Genomic DNA, 22735 nt, shown 5'->3' on the forward strand with positions numbered 1-22735 from the left:
ATATCCGGATTGCCTTCTGAGGCGCCATCCATCCTCCCGATCTGAATCCTTTGATCCCTTAGCGCGATAAAACAATTTGTCCTTACAGATGATCCTTGTGCCGCTTTCTGGAGCTTTCAGCTCTTGTTTTCCAAAATCAAGCCCAGCGAAGAGGACTTCGTTTAGTAATTGACGTAAATTCCTGGAAAATGTTCAGTTCAACCGGTTTAAGTTGAAGAAAGACAAACTCGCTGCTTGTTGGCTTCGTTCGAGATGAATTCTTACTTGATACTGAAAGTATGCTCTGTATTAGCCTGTTGTAGAGCACCAATTCATCCATAACGGAAAAGATCTCTGGATTTTGTTCAACAGGGAGTGGTTCTACTACATTTTTCAGGACAATCTGCCAAAGGAGCCAAACAGACATTCGACCGGCGGGCGGTCCCAGGCGGGTTGTCAAGGTCTTGGATTGACTGTGGCATCACGTGATAACAAAGTGTGCAACTGCATTAAGGACCTTATTGTTACATATTTCGCCGGAATCATTGCGTCTACAACAAAGCAACCTAAATAAATATCACTTAAACATACACTTATTATACATCAGTTAATACTATCATCATGAAGCTCGGTTACTTACAGGAACATTAGGCATGTCACTTAACCATATGCAGTTCCTGGAAGTTATTTTGCAAAATGCCTCCTTTTTTTATCGAACCAGACATGCAATCAAAATTGCTTTTGATTGACCTGACAATTAACTATGATGGCGGTATGAGTAATTGACTTGTCCGTCCGAGGATTATTTTGTTTTTGTCATTGTTGTTGCTTCGTGCTTATTAATATTTCCCTCTACACCACAGCTTTCTTCGCAATCAGGCGAGAGGGGTTTGATAAAGTGCTTACAGCTTTCCCTTTCTTTCTTTAGGTAGATTTTAGCCTGTGGCTGAACACAGTTCCTCTGATATATTGTTGCGCGCTCTAAGAAATTTCACTGACGCAATTGTTTCCGCAGGCGCAAAAGGGTAACATAATCTAAAGTAACTTACGTTTTCGCGGGAGCTTTCGCCCTCTACTGCTAACATCTTTATCACGTAAGCATAAGCAATCAATGAGATTTTCAATAAAAAAGGTGCGAAAAAATGTCTTTATAAATTTATTCTGTTTTCGTCGCTTTTGTGTTGGGCATGCGCACTAAGGAATAAATGTGAGAGCACTTGTTTTGTTGACTTTCATAGACAACCTTAACAAATGACGATATCGTAAGATCTACTCATTAGAATTTGACGAAATTTGGCAAAATTTTCGTCAATATTGCACTCATTCAAAAACCCGAAAATAAAAGTGGAACAAGGGGGTTTTGCGACAAAACCAAATTTCAAAAAACGTTATTTGGTTAAAAATTTCAAACACTGTTTGTTACAATTTGGTCAGGTTGTTTCTAAAAATTGAGGATTAATAATTGCAATCTGTGTGCAAATTCATAAGGAAATCTAATGACTTTTTCGCAAGCCTATTGAATTCACCCAACCATCCATCTTGCCATTAAATTTTGTAACTGCTGGTATCCTGACCAGCGGGCTTACTCCTTGTTTATTACAAGCATGCGCACGGGGCCTCGGCATTGGCGGGCACGGGGCCACCGTGAACTAACCTGAAGTTTCTCTAAGGTTTTCTTCAAGTTTCTCAAGTGTTTTGTAAGTAGTTTGTTTCAGTTTTTCTTTCTCGTGCTATGGATTTATAACGGATATTTGTGATGATACTTGTGAGTTGATTCAGCCTCGTGTATGATTAAACGTTTTGTTGTTGTTTTCATCGTCACGGATATCATGTACCGCCATTCGCCGTTACACCATGGCAACGATCGAAATCTTACTTTTAACATATTATTTACCTTATAAATGTATCTTGTCCGTGCCAAACATGACTTTAAAAATCGGTAACCAGTCTTAAATAACACCCCAATAATAAATAGCAACGAATCACCAACCTACCATCTCAATGTGTTCAGCCGCCTTAACTTGTGCGTCCGCGAAATTGAAAAAAATTCCACGCAACGACTTGTGAATTAAAGAATTCTTGACCGTCCACTGATGGAAAGGAAACTTCCGAGTGGCTCGAGGTGTTCGGGGTGTTTTTGAATATCTTTTAAAACGTAAAACCATTCACAATTCACAGAAGCACTCGAAATGCTGTTGTGTTGTCGATCTTTTTAAAATCTTGGCGCACGTAAACAACTCATGATTTCTAGTATTAATCCCCGTGATCAGTCCAAAATATTCGCTTTGACCTATAGAACTTTCGAACTATCATTTCTTTGTTATTTTTGACGTATCCATGGAATTTCTTTTTTCTCGATGCAAGTTCACTTCAGTCGTTTTATACACAAGGGTAAAACGGCCAGTGTAACTGTAGCTATTAGTTATGCATACCGATAACGGAAGAGATCAGAAATATGGGGAATATTCAATGCAAATTATGAATAATGGAAAATAACACATGGTAGTGAATGACATGTGTCATCGTGCTATGCATACCGATAACAGAAGAGATCAGAAATATCGGGAATGTACAATGCAAATTATGAATAATCGAAAAGAAAACAAGACAATTGTGCGTGAATAATTATAGCGTAGAGTAGAGTGAAGACTGCGGACTATTTTTTTTTAAAGGGGTTAGAAAACAAGGACTGTTGTTGTTAAGTACTCATTTGTATGGTGAAAACAATCGGTCCACAGGCTGCGTTTTACACTGACCGGAATAATTATGCGTCATCGTACTGTTTGCCTCTTTGCCGGGTTTAGTATACCATCCTTAGTTTTTTTGGCATTGGAGAGTTCGCTCTGAGCCAAATTGTTGACCAAAAAATCTTATACTGAAGTGCCTCGTTCGGTTGTTCCGTTTACGGCACAGTATTCAATATCACGCAATGCGACATCCATCTTTGGAGCGTTGGATTAATTTGCAAAATACAATTACCATAAAGCGGTTGCATTTGCTAGTTAGTTTTGTGAAATAATGAGACGTTCCAAGTTATAAATTCTCTGGTACAAAAACTGGCAGGATAAGTTTGAGCCGTCTTTGAATGGGGGAAAAAGTGCATGGTGTATAACTTAACGATGTAAGAGCAATTGAAGCGTAGGCAAAAGGCGGCGGATGTTTAATGAAAAAAATAAAAAAACAAAAATAATCCGCGCTTTTTCTTTAAAATTCTCTTAATAAGGAAATTAAAAAGCGTCGAAACTCATCCGTAATTTTTTTCCTGCTTTTATCGTTTGTCTGAGGCCAAGCTTCTTAATATACCGTTCTATTTAGTGGTAAACACATCACACACTGCTTAAACTTTGCAAAGAAACTGCATGAGCTTTCTCTGAAATGATCGCCAAAAACGCATACTACTCACAGTTTTAATTTTGTGATGGATGAGAAGTGGATTCCATCGAATTTCAGATCCAAGCTAAATGTCAATATTTTCCGGTCTATTGGTCTTGTCTATGCCGCCAATCCCTGCTTTCGTTTATTCGCAATAATGCCAAATAAATTAAGAAAATATTGCACGATAGTCGCTCATTTACCTAGAACTTAGAGCCTAAAAACCAAATACTCACCTAAAAGCGGTTCAACAGCTCATACAGTGACTACAGACTCGATAAAGACAGGTTTCTGGAGAGAGCGCGAGACGGTGAGAACTCGTTTAAATATGTACATTCCTTAGACTTAACCAGTTTGACGAGGTCACATCCAGTTTGCCTTTCTCAATATTTAATTCCTGATACACTTTAACACGTTTGAAGTTACTCAGAACGCGGATCGTACTCTGATCCTCGGTTCCTTTACAAGAAGGGGACAGTAGCCTCTCTAGTTTAATCTGAGTTTCTTATAAGCCAGGGAAAAAGGATGAAAAGGTGGAAATTTAAAAACAAGAAGAGAATTAAACAGGTCCAACCGGTTGTGTTAGTTGCACACGTGTACCTACAGCGAACAGATGAACCGCACGCATGGTTTATATTGATCTATATTGGATTCTTTTAAAAGACAAAACAAAGGCAAAAAGTAAACAAATTGAAAAATTTAATAGCTCTCACGCAACGTAACTTAGAGGTATATTACTAAAACGGAGATCAAGGAACGAACACAGAGGACGGGAAACTGAAAAATGGAAACAAAACCTAACCTGTACTAGCTCTTACTAGCTCTTACCTTCATTCAAATTTTCTCCTTTGTTCCCATTTTCCATGTATCCCGTTCCCCGTTTCTCTTTCCCCGTTCCACGTTTCCCCTCGCCGTTCCCTGTGCTCTCCGTTCCCTGCTCCTCGTGAGACACATTTGCTGTGGACGTTGCCCTCGGCTGGTGGCGAAGAATAGGGTTGCATTTTAAATTTATTGTACTAAAATCTTTAACACTGAAATAGTTGCGGTTTATGGCAAGTAGTATACAATACTTAAGACTGGTCAGTAATTCCTAAAGGGAAAAAACACCGCCTGAATAATCAAAAGGCAAAGATCCAAAAACAGAGGATTTAGAGTGGGAGCCCTTTATCCTCTCTTGATTCCTGTGGCAATATTGTGCATGTGTGTGTTTTTTTTAGTTGGTCCCACTCAGTAAATGATAGTCTCTTACTCCTTACCTGTTCTTTGGCAAAGACATTTTTATACTGTTTTCGTGACAAAAGATATGGAAAGGAACTGAAGGGTCGAAACAGGGGCGGATCTAGGGGGAGGGTGCAGGGGGTGCGCACCCCCCTGCCCCCCTGAGATGACCTGCGGTTTTCTGATACAACTGGTATTCTGCAAAAAAAAAAAAAAACTATGTGGTTTATTGGTGTTGAAGTAGAGCAAGAGACGAGTGCACCCCCTCCTAAAAAAAATCCTGGATCCGCCCCTGCGAAAGAAGAATGCTCCGTATTGGCCTTGGAGTAATTTTACTTAACTCGTGAAACAGACTAACCCCTGAATTAATGCCAATAAAATCATAAAGGAAAAAACAAATTCAATGGACTTTTGTGGATAATAGTGCATCATAGTCTACTAGAGTGATTTTACGAACCCCGTGAAAGAATATGTAACAATTAGTATGCCAAATAGTAATGAGTAAACAGATGAAAACAATGAAATTACGAAGTTTCGTATAGGCTACTATCTATTTCACGGCTTAAGTAAAATCACCCTATTTATTTGTTTTTATAGGTAATAGCATGATTTGTAGTGATATTTGGCATAAACACCACAAGTGATATTTCGAAATTGTTATACGTAATTTCACGAGTCGTTAGGCGAGTGAAATTAGAGACAATTTTGAAATATCATGAGTGGTATTTATGCCAAATATCACGTACAAATCACGCTATTATTTGTTTATGCTACTAGCCGCAAAAGGTTTGTAATTTTCACATGTCACGTATTTCAAATTAAGCTGAAATACCACTGTTCTAAGCCAAACAAATTGCAGAAATGTTTCATGTAGTAGTATAGCACACATAAGGTTTAAGTAAAATGAATCTATTCCATAGACTGAATACCTCCTAATTTATTGTACGCAACACATTGGCGGAGATTCAAATTTTTCAAATAACTTAAGACCCTGTTTACATGGAGTGGGGGATCCCGGTCTAGTGGGGTAGGTTTCTTTTGTTTTGTGTCCGCCAGAGCGTGAAAACAAAAGAAACCAACCCCACTAGACCGGGGTCCCCCACTCCATGTAAACAGGCCCATACATGAATTTAGTCTACAAATGAATCAATTTTAATTTGTGTTCTTGAATAAGACGAATTGCAGTGGTCAAGAGGCTACAATAGATAAGTGTTTATATATTCCTGCCCAAACGCCGATAGGAGAACACACAGGGCAAGTTTTTTCACCCTCTCGTTTTTGTATGATAGCTTTAGGGAAAGGGTGATGATAATGATGATGATGAAACTTTATTAAGGTGTCTAAAGAAGCCTCTTCGCTTAGGTTAAAAACCTATGCTAATTAGGGGACACAAAATAAGTAAATATAAATTAAATTAAAAAAATGTTTACATATAAGCGCAGGTATAAAAAAATAAATAAATAAATATTAATGACATTAACAATATTTACAGTATGACAAATATGTCTATGAATTGCAGAGATGACAACACTTGCATCCATTATCCATTAGTGTAACTATATCTAATGTACGTATTTTGTTTTTGAAACATTTTAAGGTGGTTACTTCTCTCACGTCTGGAGATAATTTTCCCCAGAGATTGGGCCCCAAGTGGCGGAGGGAGTGCTTGCCATATGTTACCGTGTTGTACCTGGCAGCGGAGAAATCAGACTGCCTGGGAAAAGGGAGAAGGCCACACGGAACAACTGTACTTTGAGGCAGACCAGATAAGTCGGCGAACAACATGACCAGTCGGAGAACAACAAGTTTTATTTCCATGACTATATAAACCAAGAGAGCAATACACTCTGTAAAAGTTACTTGTTGATTGGTTAATTAATTAAAATAACTTTTAAAAAAATAAAATTGAAGTAAATCATTTCTTTCTTTTCAAGTATCTGTATATTAGGAGTAAATCTTAAGCCTTTCCTTTTTTAAAAATTCGTCGATTTTTTTCTTCACTAAGATCTAATCATCAAAATTTGATTTATAAAGCAAACCTAGGCAACCCGAGTTGCGGCTTCGTTTTCCCGTTTTCACGGAAAGAAGTAGGAAATCACAAATTTAACTCAATCACAGACAATCAGTATTTAATTCGTACATGTATTAATTAATTGCGTAGAGACCAATGATCATAGACAACTGATTTGATTTACTTGAACCTAACATATCGGTATAAAAACAAACAAAAAAATCACAGGATATCCTAGTGAATAGGTCAACTGTGTCACTATGACAACAGGAAAATCTCTATCAGTGCATAAGACATTAACCTAGTTGCTTGCATATCGTAAGAACGATACCAATTCCGTAGTTAGGCATTTTCCACTTCACAAAGCTTTCTGTTACCGGACTGATCGTTATATGAGGAGAGTTAGATTCTTAGCTGGCCTAAAATTAAGCGCGCTTCAGGACACGCAGGACATGAGCACTTTTCCACGTCTTCAACGGCGTGTTGGTGCAGTCTCTAAGAAAGCAATGCCGTTCACTTCCAGGGTGAGCTCATGGACACGCCTTCTAACCAAGTTGTAAACGCACTGAGGACGTTCTAATGATAGAACATCGTACCCCCAGGTATCTAAATTTCGTGATCACGATCCCTGATGGTATAGTCGACCTCATCAGACGCTTTAATGACGTGAGTCCAGGAAATAGACCTTCAAAAAGTATTTCAAATGTTCAATCTCAGAGAGCCAAGTAAAAAGACCCATCGGAGCAAGGACGAAAACCAACAAAAACTAAAACCCACATAATGGCTTCCCGTTGGGTATCCAAATCAGGACCAGAGTAAGAAGGGGAGGAGTACGTTCACATGTACAGGTCACCAAACGTTGAACCACCCCACCCTTACGTTATGAAACCTCTTGGGCGTTAACGCAGTGCAGGAAGATGAATTCCTACAACATTTTTGATCGATAATACAACGCAAAAATTATAATTAAGTTAAAACTCGAATACGATTAATTACCAAAAGAGCATGAAAAGAGGATGAATATGGAACACTGAAGTTGCTGCAATCTTTACCCTCATAAAAAGACCGTTTCTCTCTATTGTTGTATTGCCAAAGAACTTATCATGATATTCAAACCTTTGTGTGGTTTGTAAAACGCCCGGGACTTCACTGATAAGCCAGCTTTTCTAATAATCGTCTATTGAATGCTATATCTGTGACTCAAACATGCGGGCAATACTATGTTGGTCTGTTTAGTGTACGGGACATAACGATTTATAGCGTGTAAATCAATTCTTAAAAAACATTGCAGTTCTTTACGTTTATATGTCTATGGCAGAAGCTTCTTAGTTCTTCTCATCATTTATTTCCTCCCGTTGACCCATTTCAAAAGTTTCCAAGTTGCTGTCTCCCTTGACAGAATCCATCACTTCCAGAGTCGGGGCGTCTTTTGTTTCTGGAAGAAGACAACACAGTACAGAAGCGGCGAGGCAAAGTGCAGCTATGATGGAGTAAGGTACGAGAACATGGAAGCGAACCTACAATGTACGAGACAAAAACAACCAAATAGTTGTTAGTGATATTGATGAGAACAAAATGAGCTTTAGCTGAAAATGTAAAAGGAAAACAAAACTTGGTGTCTAAATAGTCCACCTAGGTAGAAGATTCTTTTCAAATAACACTTTTTCAGGGTTTAAGGCAGGAAGCCCGCTTTACACGGACTTTCGCATAATACCGACGGTACTTTGGCATGTCCTCTTAGTTTTTTATATAAAAAATAACCGGATAACACAGGAATAGTCTTACGAGCCAAATAAGATAAGGTGCAGCCATCGATCCAATACGTCCTACTGCTGAGGATGAACCCACGCCCAGGTTCCTGTAAAATAAATATTTCATAACCATTTTTTAGCATGCGACTCTTGGTCTTTCCGCTAGGGACGTTTAGCAGGAGAAACCTTCCTAACGGCGAAGTTTTTTATTTTATTATGCGATCTTATGACACCCGTAAAATACACGTGAAGTGATCACCGTTGCCATAACTACTAAATAAATCGCGCCTTTCGCAGCAAAAAAATGTTTTGAAAAGTGAAATAGTTTTGCATTTCATTGGTATTTATATAACAAGTCAGAACATTACATGGCTGGGGATACAAAATTTCTCTTCTCGTATTGAAAAATATTTCACGAATGAGCGCAGCGAATGGGTGAACTATATTTCTTCTTGACCTGAAGTCTATCCAATTGTAGATCCACAGCTCTATTATGGCCACGCAGCCTTACAGATAGAAAAAATCCAATACAACAATACCTGACAACTGTTGGAAACAATTCAGTGGAAAATACGTAGATGGTGGCGAAGGCCATATTTATAAAAAACTTGGCGATCACTGACGCAAAAATTATCCTTGCAACAAGAAAACCTAAAAATGAATGAAAACAAACGTTAAGAGCTTGACGAGTGTTAGATTCTCTAATCAAGCAAGTTTTATTCACCAATGAAAAAACTTAGGCAATGAAATTCTTTGTCGATTAAAGCTTGCCCAGACAGACTTCAAAGGATATTTCTTCACGTTTGTCCTGGTCATCGATTACCATCGATTCTCTTAAATTTGTATTTCCACAGGAGCCCATATAGTCATAGACTCCTGATTTCCATAGTTACTGAAACAAGTGGGAGAATACTGAGATGTTACCTGTATTTGACAGATCTCTCTGAAATAGAACAGCGACTGCAGAGGCGATAGAAGAAATGATCAGTCCAATAATAGTGGTTTTCTTTCGACCGATCCTGGAAAGAAAAAGATGTCTTGGTTTGATTTTATTTCAAACAGCCTAAATCGGTGTCGATGGGGTCGAGGGTGCACGGAAGGGGGGTAATGATTTACTATTCCTAGGTAAATCACAACCAAAATATGTTTTCCACAATTCTCTTCATTTTCTTGCAAAAGCTCTTTAAAAGAGCACAAAGTCATACAATCATAGACAAAAGTTCTTGGGACTGTAATGCAGTATTAATATTTTTCTGTAAATTTTTGGGTTCCCTCATAAAATAGTGCTTCCTTTTGCAGGTCTCCCTCCTTCCCCACCCCCCACCCTATACAAAGTTAAAACTCGCAAAAAAGTCTGAATACACGCATCCAACTTTGTTTGTGGGGTGAGGGGAGGGTTGGGCATCTGTGAATTGGAAAACGCCCCAGAAATACAAAAGTGTCCCTGCCAAGTCTTTTGTCCATAATTGTAGCTTTACTACTACATGTATAGCTCCGTCGTATACTCCGAAAATCGAAGTCAAGTATACCATCATTCATTGAAAAGATGTAAGATTTGTTTAAAATGACCTATAGCGTGTCCCGAAAGTTCGTTCCTCTAATTTCATGCACTATAACTTTTGACTAAAACTTTATTTTTACATAAAATTGCTAGAGGATTTTATGGAGGATGTATTCAGAATTTCAGTAACGGGCATGCCCTTTTTATTTTTTTTGTCACATTCTGTAGCCGTTGTGGCATGGATTGGGATACAGCGTGTAGACCCACAGATGATCCATTTTGAGCTTTTTTGTCACCGGTGCGCAGCAGCCAGTTCAACCCCCAAACAATATTTGTTTAGTTTAGGCAGCTAAAAAAAAATATTTTGGGCATTCACCCAGAAAAGATAATCATCCCGGCCCCCTTCCACAGCAAGGTTTTTGTACTTCTTTACAAATTGGAGACGAGCTGGGCGTTACTTGGCAGGCTAAGCAGAGGGATTTTTTGCCATCTCAGGGACCTCTAATTTTAAACTTTCGCTTGTCATGACCCTTTCTGGACATGGCTTGCTAGCTATTTGAGAGCTTCCTCGTCGAGTCTCCTATTTTGTATCTAGCCTTCTTTACAACTATTTTAGCCGCTTTATTCAGGACTTTTCGTCTTCCCCTTCGTTTCTTCATGATCAGTTTACCATCCAACATTGGGATTATTCAGTTTGTTAACAGTTTCTACAACAGATAAGCCAGTAAATCGAAGCATACATTCTTATGCTTTCACGTAGGTAAACGTTTTTGCATTAAGGGGGTTTATCTTTCGTGATAGTCACAAAAACAAGGAAGGAGTTCGAGTAGTTCGGGCTATAAAATACGAATAATATGTGGTTGGAAAAAATACTCGCGCACGCGCACCTTGGGCGTGGAAGTACACAAATAGAATATTCGATTCAACAGATGGCATAACAAGTATGAAAATAGTGAATTAGATTGAAAGACAACTTTTGTTTAAATGATTTGCTTACCAAGTCCAGTCATACTAAAATACATACTTATAAAGGAGAGGAACGAACTTTTGCTACACCCTGTATTACAATCAATCAACACGTTTGAAGAGATTTTCAAGGAACTCACTTTTTACACGCCACAATCGCAGTGTAGTTGGAAGGAATCTCTATGAGGCTGGTCAAAAAGAACACCAAGTAACGATTCCCGCCAAAAGCTCCAGCACTGAATGAAACACCATAATACACCATTGTGACCACGAACCTATCGGACAAAGAAATATCGAGTCTCCGAAGCGAGATTTGAGAATCCCTACCCAAGTTACTGTACTTCCTAGGAAACTAATTGGCGAAGTTGAGCCAACTGTTATCTACGGCTTTCTTCATCTCTATATCCTTGCATGGCTTATATCTGTTTTGAACATTGTTATGTCATGCAGAATTCTTACTGACTTTGAGACGAAACTTTCAAACGTTTGAAAGATACATACCTTACATAAATAGGCAAATAAATGAAATCAACAAATAGGATTAATAACGATTTAGAGGAAGCACATCCACATAGTGCTTCTTCGTCTACCAATCCTGATCGAACGGAAATTTGGAAATGTTGGTTATTAAGGAGATGAGAAAACTGGATCACCAGAAGAAAAACCTCTTGGAACAAGGGAGAGAACCAACAACAAACTTAACCCATTTATGGCGTCGACGTCGGGATTTGAACCCGTGCCACATTGAGGAATTCATGCTTATAGTTGCATCATCGGTAATCAGGGCAAGATGCATGGTGGGAAATTCAAAGATTTGTATTGGAATTCAAAGTCAGCTAATTCTTCCTGAATTCATATATTTGATGCTTTCTCTTAGAAAAGAGTAGCTTACGAGTTCAAAGAAACAATACACTAAATCTGGAGTGCAAAGAAGTCCCTGATCAGTTTTTAGAAAACCTCAATTTTTCCATACATTTTTCTTTAGTTGTGATACTGTCGAATTACAGAAAATGTATGGGAAAGTCAAGGTTTTCTAAAGACTGATCACGGACTTTTTTGCACTCCAGATTTAGTGTATTGTTTCTTTGAACTCGTAAGTTGCTCTTTTCAAAGACAAAGCATCAAATATAAAAATTCAAGAAGAATTAGCTGACTTTGAATTCTAATACAAATCTTTGAATTTCCCGCTATCTTGCCCTAAATACCCATAATGCCACTATGAGCGTGAACTCCTCTATTGGTGAGAGGTAAGTGCTCTCACAACTTCGTAATCTCTTACTCCAAATATTCCGTATTATGTTAATTGCAAACTTTACAGATGATCGAAGTCGTTCTGAGGAGGACACGTTCGGTACACTGGGAATAAAAAAACGAAGTAGGCAAAGAAACAAATTATCTATTATAAAGATGCTCATACCAAATAAACCAGCTTATTAAGGTCCTGGTCACCATGGTTGAGGTACTGAACAGGTCTCGGATGTCACCAAGTCTTTGTTGTGTTGGGTTTTCGTCTACAAGAGTTAGCTTGTCTTTGGGCATTTCCTTCTTGTTAACCTTGGCGACCTTTAGGAGTTGCTCCGATGCTTCCTTTGCTCTGCCTTTCACTAAAAGCCACCGACTGGATTCCGGTATATACCTTAAAATGAGGAAAATACAGTCAAAACACCCTCAGGTCACAGGGTACCCATGTGGCCTACTGTAGCGTAAAATAACCGGTCACTTGAGAAATAGTTAGCGCAGCAATGGCCCAATTAACTTAGCTACCCACTTTTCGGATCCTAATAAGGATACGCATCAAAAATAAAAGGGAAAGAAGAAAACCTCCACGTAAAGAAGATTCCTGTACATATAGGATGTAGATTATGAACCACGAGGCCAGTCAAATCCATCGCGTCATCGAAATGCCTGACGACCAGGGCTCCCTACAAACAGAAGTCTTACGACGAAAAGCTAAACATTCATGGGTCTTAAAACAAGAGGTCTTACAACCAGGGGATTTTACAACCAGGTGTCTCACATCCAGGAGACTTACAACCAGGGGTATTACATCCAGGGGTCTCACAATCAGGGGTCTTACATCAAGGGATCTTACAACCAGGGGTCATTCATACAGGAGTCTTACAACGAGGGGTTTTACAACCAGGGGTCTTACAACAAGGGATATTACAACCAGGGGTCTTACAACCAAGAGTCTTAAGGGGAGATGTCTTACATCCAGGGAAAATACATCCATGGGTCTTACCACCCGGGGTCTTGCATTAAGGACTCTTACATCCAAGGCCCTTACAACCAGGGGTTTTACAATCAGAAGTCTTACAACCAGAGGTCTTACATCTAGGGGTCTTACAACCAGGGTTCTTTCAACCAGGGGTCTTACAACAAATGATATTACAACCACAGGTTTTACAACCAGGGGTCTTAAAACCAGGTAATTTACAAGGGGTTTTACAATTAGAGGTCTTACAATCAGGGAGGGGTATTACAACAAGGGGTTTTACAAACCAGTGGTCTTACAACCAGGGCTTTTAAAACCTGCGATCATAAAACCAGGGGTCTCACAGCAAGGGGTCCTACCACCAGGGGTCTTAAAGCCAGGGGTTTTAAAACCAGGGGTCTTACAACCAGGGTCCAGTTGCTCGAAGCATGGTTAGCGTTAACCAGCGTTTAATACCTTGACAACATATTGGTTTTGATACAGCTTAACCAATGGTTAAAGCTAACCATGCTTTGAGCAACTCAGCCCAGGGGTTTAAAACCAAGGGTCTTCGACCAGGGGTCTTACAACCTGCAATCGGCGACAAAATTGTTGAGACATTGTACTTAACTAGGGTAACTTCGGAGAACAAAAGAATCCGCACCCCTCCCCTGTCCCCTCCATTCAAAGTTGGGGTGTTTGTTGTTTTCTATAGGTAGCTAGAACAAGGGCACAACATTGCACGGAGGGGATGGGGGAGGAAAGCAATATTTCCTCGATTTGAAGTTAATAAAACGTAAAAAAGCCCAGTTTTGGGCGAAGTGTCTCAACTCATTTTGTCGCCGATTGTGGGTTTTAATACAGCCTGGGGTCTTACAACCAGGGGTCTTAAAACCAGACGTCTTAATACCTTGGTTCATACAACCAGGGGTCTTACAACCTTGGGTCTTACAACCGGGTCTTAGAACCAGAGGTGTGCATCCAGGGATCTTACAATCAGAGGTCTTATAACCAGTGGTCTTTCAGCCTGTGGTCTTACAACCAAAACTCTTACAACCAGGAGTCTGGCAACCATCGGTCCTACTACCAGCGGTCTTACTGCAACCAGGGGTCTTACAATCAGGAGTCTTACATCCATGTGTCTTACAACCAGGTGTCTTAAAACCAGGGGTCTTGGTACTTACGATCTTACAACGAAGGGTCTTACAATCAGTGGTCTTACAACCAGTCGTCTTTTTTAGCCTGGGTTTTTGCATCTGGTGGTCTTAAAACCAGGTGTCTTACAACCAGGGGCTTACATCCATTGGTCTTACAATCAGGGGTCTTACAACCAGGGGCCTTGGTACTTGCGGTCTTACAGCGAGGGGTATTACAACCAGTTGTCTTACAACCAGGGGTCTTAGAACCAGGGGTCTTAAAACCAGGGTTCTTACAATCAGTGGTCTTACAACCAGGGGTGTTACATCCAGAGGCCTTACAATCAAGGGTCTTACAATCAGCGGTCTTACAACAAGGGGTCTTTTAACCTGGGTTCTTGCCACCAGTGGTCTTACATCCAGCAGGGGTCATATATCCATGGGTCTTCCAACCAGGGGTCTTTCAGCCATCGCTTTTTAGCCGAAGATCTCTCGGCCTCAGGTCGACACTGAATCACCCCGTCACTAACGTGAGAGAAATACTCTTGCACCCAGGGTAAATGCACCCAATAATACAATTTATTTCAGGGCCTACTACTTGCTTGTGGCCGTTGCGTCTCTGTTCGCCTGTTTTCTTGTCTTAAAAAGCTGGACTACCCTTTCTTTTTGACACGGTAAATTTTGTAAAAAACGTTTACTTACCACCAAAGGAAGATTTGTAGAAGGCCTGGGGCCGCTCCGACTATATTAAGAGTGCGCCAGTCCCTTATGAGATAAGCCAGCAAGGCCATCATCATCAGTGAAGTAGGCCAGAAAAACCACAACGCTGTTCCCGCCGCATGGCGATGACGCTTGCCGACGAACTCCACCGTCAAAACGTAGGCACATAATGTACCACACCCTAGCGAAAATAAGCAATTACTGGAGAGATTTAAGAATTTGCCAATTGCGAGCTGATCATCTATGGGTCGATGCCAAAGGCAGAGACGATTTTCACCAATTAAAATATTGAAATTAATGAATCACAATCATGAGTGGGTGGGTTGAATCATTCAACCAACGTGCTTATTTGGTTTGGTACGCAGAGCCACCATTGTCTCCCGAAGACATAGACCAGTCTGCGAAACAACAGGAAGAGAATTCTTTCTCTTCTGTACATGAGAAGACCATGTGTGAGCAGACTACATGTAAACGTATTTAAAAGTGAAGTATATATAACGATTGATAGACCGGCAATCAAAGCTTCGAAAAAGCCTTTGAATGATAAATAGCGAGTAGGAATTATCACGATAATGTCTTTGGTGTCGTCTTCAAGCTGAGTGAAACTCTTTAGAAATTACACAGATTTTCTCAATACGCCTTCCAGCTCTCAAAAGAGGCGATTCTTTTCTCCGAAGAGATCGATTCATTATTATAACAATGGAGCGTACAACAAACTACATGAACCGGGTCTGGAAGGCTATTCCCTGGATCCGAGATATGACCAAAATACAGTGCGTGATTCGGAAAACGTTAAATGGGATACGGAATTTGACAACTACTCGGGACGTGGGAAGCCAAAATGTGGGCACATGATGCAGAGCTCTTGGGGAAAATAGTAGCAACCTGCATAACAGGCGCTTTATGAGCCGAGCGAGGCGAACGCGGCATTTTTGCGCGAAGCGTGAAACGAGAGGGAAGTTCGGGAAGCGGGATTCTCGTAAAAAAAAGGAGCGGAGGGAAAATGTGAGAATGCGGGAATGCGGGATCAGGACCTCCCTTTCCAGACCCTATTTGAAACAAGTCCTTCTTACCTACAAAGACACCAACCAAAACCCTGAGAAGAACGTACAGCCAGTAAACGTGGACAAACGACGCAAGTAAGGCCAAAACGTTACACATGGAGCACGGTATGTAAACCAGTAGTCTGCGGCCGAATTTGTCAGAAAGGAATCCTCCAAGAAGAACGCCAATCAAAAACCCCAGGAACAAAACAGATCGGGTGAGACTTGATAGAGCTGATACGTCGCAAACTAAGTCCCACTAATGAGAAAGGAAAAAGGAAAATACGAACTTAAAAATAGTCTTGAAATAATTCGTCTCCGTATCACTACAGTTGTCTCAGGCAAAACAAAAACCGGGGCCCGGTTCCTGAAAGGCCGATTAGCGCTAATCCAGGATTAAGATTTTGATCCACTTTTTGTATTTACCTTCCTATGCATTGCTTAGAGCAACATTTTATGTAAATCATTACTGTGTCTCAGAGTAAAGGCTGAACAGCATTTGCTGAGCTTGAGTTACATGCTCTTAGCAAGAAAACCGTGCTTAAAATTTCGCTTAATCCTGTGTTAAACTTAACCATCTTTCTAGGAACTCGGCCTGGATAAATACTGCTTTGGAAGGAGAAGAAGAAAACAACAATAAAGAAATGGCGCCAGGAAACAACGACTTTTATCAATGCTTCGAGTAGTGCTGATATTATTAGTATGTACTAACGTACCACCCAAGTGGTTACTTCTGGATTCCTTTCCTTCGTAACTGCAAGTTATACAATAATTTTGACTTTAAAAGTTAGGTTAATTTGGTTATTTTAAAGAGACAAGAAGCGATGAAAGAGTAATAAGGCACTTTATTTGAGTGTCAACGTATTTAGCACGAAAGCACTAATTGGGAACACTATTTTTACGTCTCCTACTAGAAACGGGACTGCCATTTTACGTTGTTATCCGAGCCACGCGGAGGTCTAGCCATTTGTCGGGCAAAGGCAGTATCTTCCTTTCTCAGTCATTTTAAGACCCTGAGTGTTGGTCCGGTCCCGGGAATCGAACCCACGACCTCCCGCTCTGCAGTCAAGCGTTCTACCGACTTAGCTGATCCTGCTGCGGTTAACTAACAACCGGGTTAAGTCTTACGATAATTGTCCATCAAGAAATAAAGTCCTTGTGATTAATTTATAGCCACTGAACGTTACCACAGTGATGTCAATAAACTAAAAAAGACTTTTTTACTACCTCAGAGACGACTGAGTTGAATTTACTGGTGTCAAACTCCCAATCATGGCGAGAAATAGAGCAGCGAAAGTCGTAGTTATCGTCCCCTGGTTTGAAGATTCCCGTGAGATTGCAGACAGTGCTGTTGTCTTTGCATCGCCAAGGAGGTTCGGCACTCAGAAATGTCGAGATCATGGCCTGGAAAGCGTACCCGAACATCTTCATTAAACCCATGACCATCACAAGGGTGTACTGGTATCTGCCCATGCTGCCGATCTCTTCAAACACATCGTCAACAGTAAGGCCCATGACTGCAAATTACTGCAATAGACACACGGAGAGCAATGAATAAGGAGAAAAGCCGTTGGAAGCTAAACATATATCATTTGTTGAAAAAGCGCAGGTCTGGATAAAAAAAAAATTGTTCTCACAGTCACAGATATATTCCGTAGGCATAAAAGTGAGGAAAATAAATTGGGATGCAATACTACTCTTTTTTGGTTAATTTCAAAAGGTTGACGTCTTGTCTTGGTTATTAAGAAGAACTAGAATTAGAATAAGGATTTCAATCCTATATGTAAGTCTAAAAGATTTTCATACCCGGTATTAAATGATAGCGATTTTATTTATTTGTCCCGGGAAGGCAAGCTTATTTTCAACACGATACTTAATTATAAGTTTACTCTTTCTGATAATTAAAAACTGTTGCAGCTGACTGTTGTTTTAGTTTGTCAGGGTATCTTGGAAAATATTAATTCCTAGTTGTACTGCCACACAAGACTTGCGTAGGTTTTTGGTCTGATAATTTATTTACTCATGACCTAAACCTTGAGAAAGCTGCAAAAGTTGTTTTACATAGCGAAAAAGGAAATTAAAATATTAAAGTTCAGATTCTCCACAAGTCAAACTAGCTAGCTGAGGTTTTCAGTCTGAAAGTGGTCAATTCATACATTTTTTTATCAGTAACTCTACTTGATTCCGAAGCGTTATGCTCGGCCTCTCACATTCTCTTCGATAAGTGTTCCTCCCTAAGCATAAAGTCGAGTTACAACTGCGCGCAAACAGACTTGATTTCAGTTTCAATATACAAATATGACTCCATGTGGCCCAGACTGTTGAGGAGGTTTTGCGAGATCACGTTATTATTTTATGTTTCAACTGAGATCCAGCAGGTTACCCGCCAGACTTCAGTTGCAACAGAAAATAATGTTTGAGTTCCCAGACAAAAAAAATCGCTGGGAGCAAACCGCGGAAGCATTCGGTGGTGAACGGAACCCACCAGGAAATTGAGTAATTTCAGTTTAATTTTAATATTCAGTGGACAAAAACCTTGTACCAGAATAATTTAAAGCACATTGCATTCTTTCTTTGCATTTTTCAAGGGCTAAAGATGTAATTAGTCATCTGTAATAACACCAAAGAAAATTTCTCATGGGAGTCCGAGGAAATGAATGTCAAATTTCGCAAGAAGTGTGAAAATACAAGTAAAATTCTGAAAATTTCATGTGTATCATGTGATTTTGTGGCGGAAGACTTGGGGGAAAATGGGGTAATTGAATACAATCTCTGAGAAAAATAAGCGACTACTTGTCCCAGAAAGGAATGGTCAGATGGCAAATATTATTCCGTAAAAGAAAATAGTACATGGTAAGGCTGGTGTCTTTATAGTGCAAGTGCACTCAGCACAAACCAACAAAACATATAGCCTAGACTGCGAGCAGTCTCTTATTTTGTTCAAAGTCACTGGTGCCTGTTCCAGGCGTTCAGATAGTTCAGTGACGGATCCAGGGGAAGGGCCCGGGAGGCCCGGCCCCCCCCCCTTATTTTTAGACCAAACTGAGGCCCGAAGGGACGAAAACATTTTTTTTGGAGACCGCCCCCCCTTATCTAAGGGTTTTTTCGGAGACCGCCCCCCCCCCCCCCCCACCCCCTTATCTAAGGGTCTGGATCCGGCATTGTATTTGGCTGTCTTAATTAACAGGATACTATAAATATTTGTCAAGCAGTAAAGATAGCAATGATGAATCGGATAAATAACGATATAAGGTCACGCTAGGCTTTGGCGGAGAAGAATGCATATGTTGCAGTTAATTCTAATTTGCTGTTAAATTTTATTTTTCCTTTGTTTCAAACTCATTATCATACCCAATAACAAAGGAAAAATAAAATTTAACTGGAAAGAAAAATTAACTAAAACACAACTAATGAACGTTTTGTAATGAGTGTGATGAAGTCGTGAAATGATGTATATTGCATTAAATGTCAACTAGATCATTTTGTGCCAAATGCCCTTGTAAACAGCGTAAATAAAATTCCAGAACACTTGACAAAGAGGACAGTTGCTGCATGACTTATCTAGAACCTGAGCCAAAAGAAGAATGAAAGACAGAAATGTCTGAAATACTTCGTTTAGCTCGACTTGGCCTCTTACACCAGTCCTGGTAATGTTGAAACGTGATGAAAATGTTTCAAATTTAGCCAAGGCAAGGTAAGGGCAATGAACAAAACAAAATAGGCTTGAGGTATTACATGAATAAGATAAGACAGAGGTCACTGATTCGCCAGTTGGGACTAAATAACCGGATTATTTGTCTGAATCGAATCGCTAAGTAAACGTCAGGAAGGGTTGCAAGTATTAGTTAGCAAAAGAATGCAATGTTTTTTCTTGTTTTGCCCTGGTGCTACTTGTTTCGTTAAGCGACAGAGAAGTGTTTAGATTTCTAAGATGCTGTAATTAATGTTGATCATAGATAATCGATCATGATATTCATCAAATGCGTCAGACACTTCACCTTAGTACAAATAACCGTTGGCAAAAAACTTCTCCTATAAAACTTTTTAAAACAACAATCGTCAGTTCCAGTCAGCGTCCCTCAATTTAAATTAACAGCTAACTTGCAACTAACTTACCACAAGAAATACACAGCAGTGCGTGATTCACCGTATTGCCTCAATCATCAAACGACGGAATCTGTCAAACAACGGCGCCCGTATATTTTAAGAGTAGTCGCACTAAGCTTCATGGGAACGAGATTATTTTAGGTCTAATAGCGTGAATAATATTTGTTGAAGGCAATGAAAAGTTTATCTAGATTTATCCCATTGGCCTGACAAGCTATCTATCAGTAATATGCAATACCGTTTGCTTTAGTTGTTTACCCCCCAAATCTAAGAAATATTTTCGTGCGGTGGGTTCCGGGGGGCGGGCGGGGGGGGGGGGGGGGCTGCTCCTGGGAATTCTTGGTTGGTGTGAAAAATGTCATTTTCCACTTTCAGACCTGGCCTTAGGCAGAAATTATGTCATCATTACCTAGATTAAAACGCAAACAAAAGAATTCTTCAAATGCATATCGAATTCGCATGTTTCTATTTCGCTCTTATTCTTGGAATTAAAACGATAACTACGTTCCTACACTCCCGTAGTTCCCTAGAGAACCAAATACCATTTTTCTGACCAAAACGGCGCAAAAACCCTACCCGATGGGGCGGCACATGCCTATATAGCTTATATAAGGGAGTACCCACCCCCCTCGGGGGTGGCCTGGCCTTTGATACTCGTAAAACCGCATTTTTTGGACTCCTTAGAACCTCCGCCCCACAAACCTCAGAGATAATCTTTCTTCATCGCATTAATCTGATTGCCAAAAAGGCTCTTGAGTGACACTGCAAACCATTAGTTGACTTATCTGAAATCGGAACATCGCTTATTGGCTATTGTCAACAACCTCATCGCTGAAGTGTCAACGGTGACTCAGCATACAGCAATAAATACCAAGAATGTCACACATGTTTTGTTACAAGTAGTAATATCATGCTTTTACTTTAAGAAGTAAATCGTTTCACAAGTCAAAGGAAAGTTTACTCGTAAAATAATTAATTGTACTGATGACAGTCATGTTATCCATTTGGACTGATTTCATTCGGTGTATTCGAATGTCTGCGACGAAGGCTACGAAAGAAATAGAGCAATTGGTTAAGGTCATAAAAAATGGTGTTTGCTTATGGTAGTTCACTTCAGTCATAATGAATTTATTTTGGTCATAATGATTGTCTCTACTCATAATGACTAAGTTTTTGAGAGCCAGTTCTTACGAACACATAGTCAGCTCTCCCTATATAACACAGACACCTTCTGGACCGGCCCTGACTGTCCGTCTTAGAGAGGTGTCCGGCTTATAGAGAGTCGAGGTAACGTGACGCAAGTGATTTAAGAGCTGAAGTTATTCGCTATAATAAACGTCTGTTTAACTTGTACAAAATAGCTAAAACTGGAACATTGTAACAGAATAATGGAATTATCTTCTCCTTTTGCAATGAAACGTTTATTACAAGCAAACGTTCACGGCTTCGTGGTCTGAAAGCTTAATAGTATACAATCTGAGAACTGGAGAAAGACTACAAAATATCAAACATATACATTTTGCAATTTACTATCATGTAGAGCACCTACATTTCCGTTTTGAGGTATTTTTCACTGCATAAATCACTTCCAAATTGTCCGCCGTTGACGGTTTCAAAAGTGTCCGTGATCCGTCTTAAAGAGTTATCTGTCTGATACGGAGTATAGTTACAGTAAAATAACTGGAAAACTGCAGGGACCAACACCGGGTGTCCGTCTTATAGAGAGTATAGTTACAGTAAAATGACTGAAAAACGGCAGGGACCAACACCAGGTGTCTGTCTTAAAGAGGTGTCCGTTAAGAGAGAGTTGACTGTATGGACATTTTTGAAACCGCATTTCCTTTATCCATGGACGGGGCCTTTTAATTTAAGTTTAAAAACCACTCCCTCCGGAAAGCAGTTTAAAAGAGGGGGTGAGGTTTCAGTGAGCAGATTTGCTCGTGAGGACCAAAAGCCGATTCGCGTAAAAAAAAATATGCACAACTCCTAAAATATTTACCAATTAATGAACGAGGCTGAGTAGGATATGAAGAATTATGCAGATCGAGGAGGGTATTATCCACCGAGGATAACACCCTCCGAGATCTGCATATTTCTTTATGTCCCACGAAAGCCGAATTCATTAATTGCTTTATTGTTCATTCAAAATAATTCGTAGTCTAAAAACAAGCTAAAACATGGTTACCTTCGTCGATGTTAAGTTCAGCTCGATAGTGCATGTTTAGAAGATAAAGGGCTGTTCAGGTCTGCAAATATACTCCAAATAGCAGATGTTGTCCGTCGAGTTGTCTTTTTGCTATGTTTTTAGACAAGAGTTCGTAGTGAAACGAGTAAAATGTTCCGCCGACTGTTCGGCCATTTTTCTTTCCACAACCAAAACAACTCAACCTGTCCCCATATATTCTCGGTTAACAGTGCATTAACAACTGTGCTGCACTTTTGACGTCATCGGTTGATTAATCGCAAAATTCTTTCAAATTTGGTCAACAGTGGCTGGTTATGGTGAATTATGCGTGTGCTTTTAGCCAATCACAAACGGAGAAATATTTTCATTGAATAATAACTGGATTTATTTGGAGGTGACCTAATAATTAGCAATCGATTTTAAAAATCAACTCATGATCATAGTTAATTCTACTTCAACGGGAATCTGATTATCTTCATCGAGATATCGACCCCTTACCTGCCCAAACTGGCCCACCCTCACCAACTTATTGTCAAAATAAATCAAAACATG

The 22735-nt window shown here is 39.8% G+C and overlaps 1 protein-coding gene across 1 annotated transcript; it reads right to left on the bottom strand.

The window, feature by feature from the left end:
* Window positions 1-6360: 6360 nt before the first annotated feature.
* LOC140932713 (organic cation transporter protein-like) lies at window positions 6361-20196 on the bottom strand. Its single transcript, XM_073382222.1, has 10 exons — window positions 20008-20196; window positions 17119-17418; window positions 15922-16150; window positions 14831-15029; window positions 12216-12434; window positions 10939-11073; window positions 9256-9350; window positions 8871-8982; window positions 8366-8438; window positions 6361-8097 (listed from the first exon to the last, which is right to left on the bottom strand). The coding sequence occupies exons 2-10, from the start codon at window positions 17404-17406 to the stop codon at window positions 7906-7908; spliced, it is 1542 nt and encodes a 513-aa protein (XP_073238323.1). The 5' UTR covers window positions 17407-17418; window positions 20008-20196; the 3' UTR covers window positions 6361-7905.
* Window positions 20197-22735: the final 2539 nt, after the last annotated feature.

The sequence above is a fragment of the Porites lutea genome, chromosome 4 (assembly GCF_958299795.1).
Source record: "Porites lutea chromosome 4, jaPorLute2.1, whole genome shotgun sequence".
Taxonomy (NCBI): domain Eukaryota; kingdom Metazoa; phylum Cnidaria; class Anthozoa; order Scleractinia; family Poritidae; genus Porites; species Porites lutea.

Excerpts from the sequence above, each read along its gene's own strand:
- LOC140932713 (XM_073382222.1), bottom strand. The coding sequence starts at position 17,406 with ATGGGCCTTACTGTTGACGATGTGTTTGAAGAGATCGGCAGCATGGGC. Across the intron at positions 11,074-12,215 it reads TTAATAAGCTGGTTTATTTG|GTTCGTGGTCACAATGGTGT; the intron begins GTATGAGCATCT and ends TTTGTCCGATAG. Across the intron at positions 9,351-10,938 it reads GCGATTGTGGCGTGTAAAAA|GATCGGTCGAAAGAAAACCA; the intron begins GTGAGTTCCTTG and ends TTTTCTTTCCAG.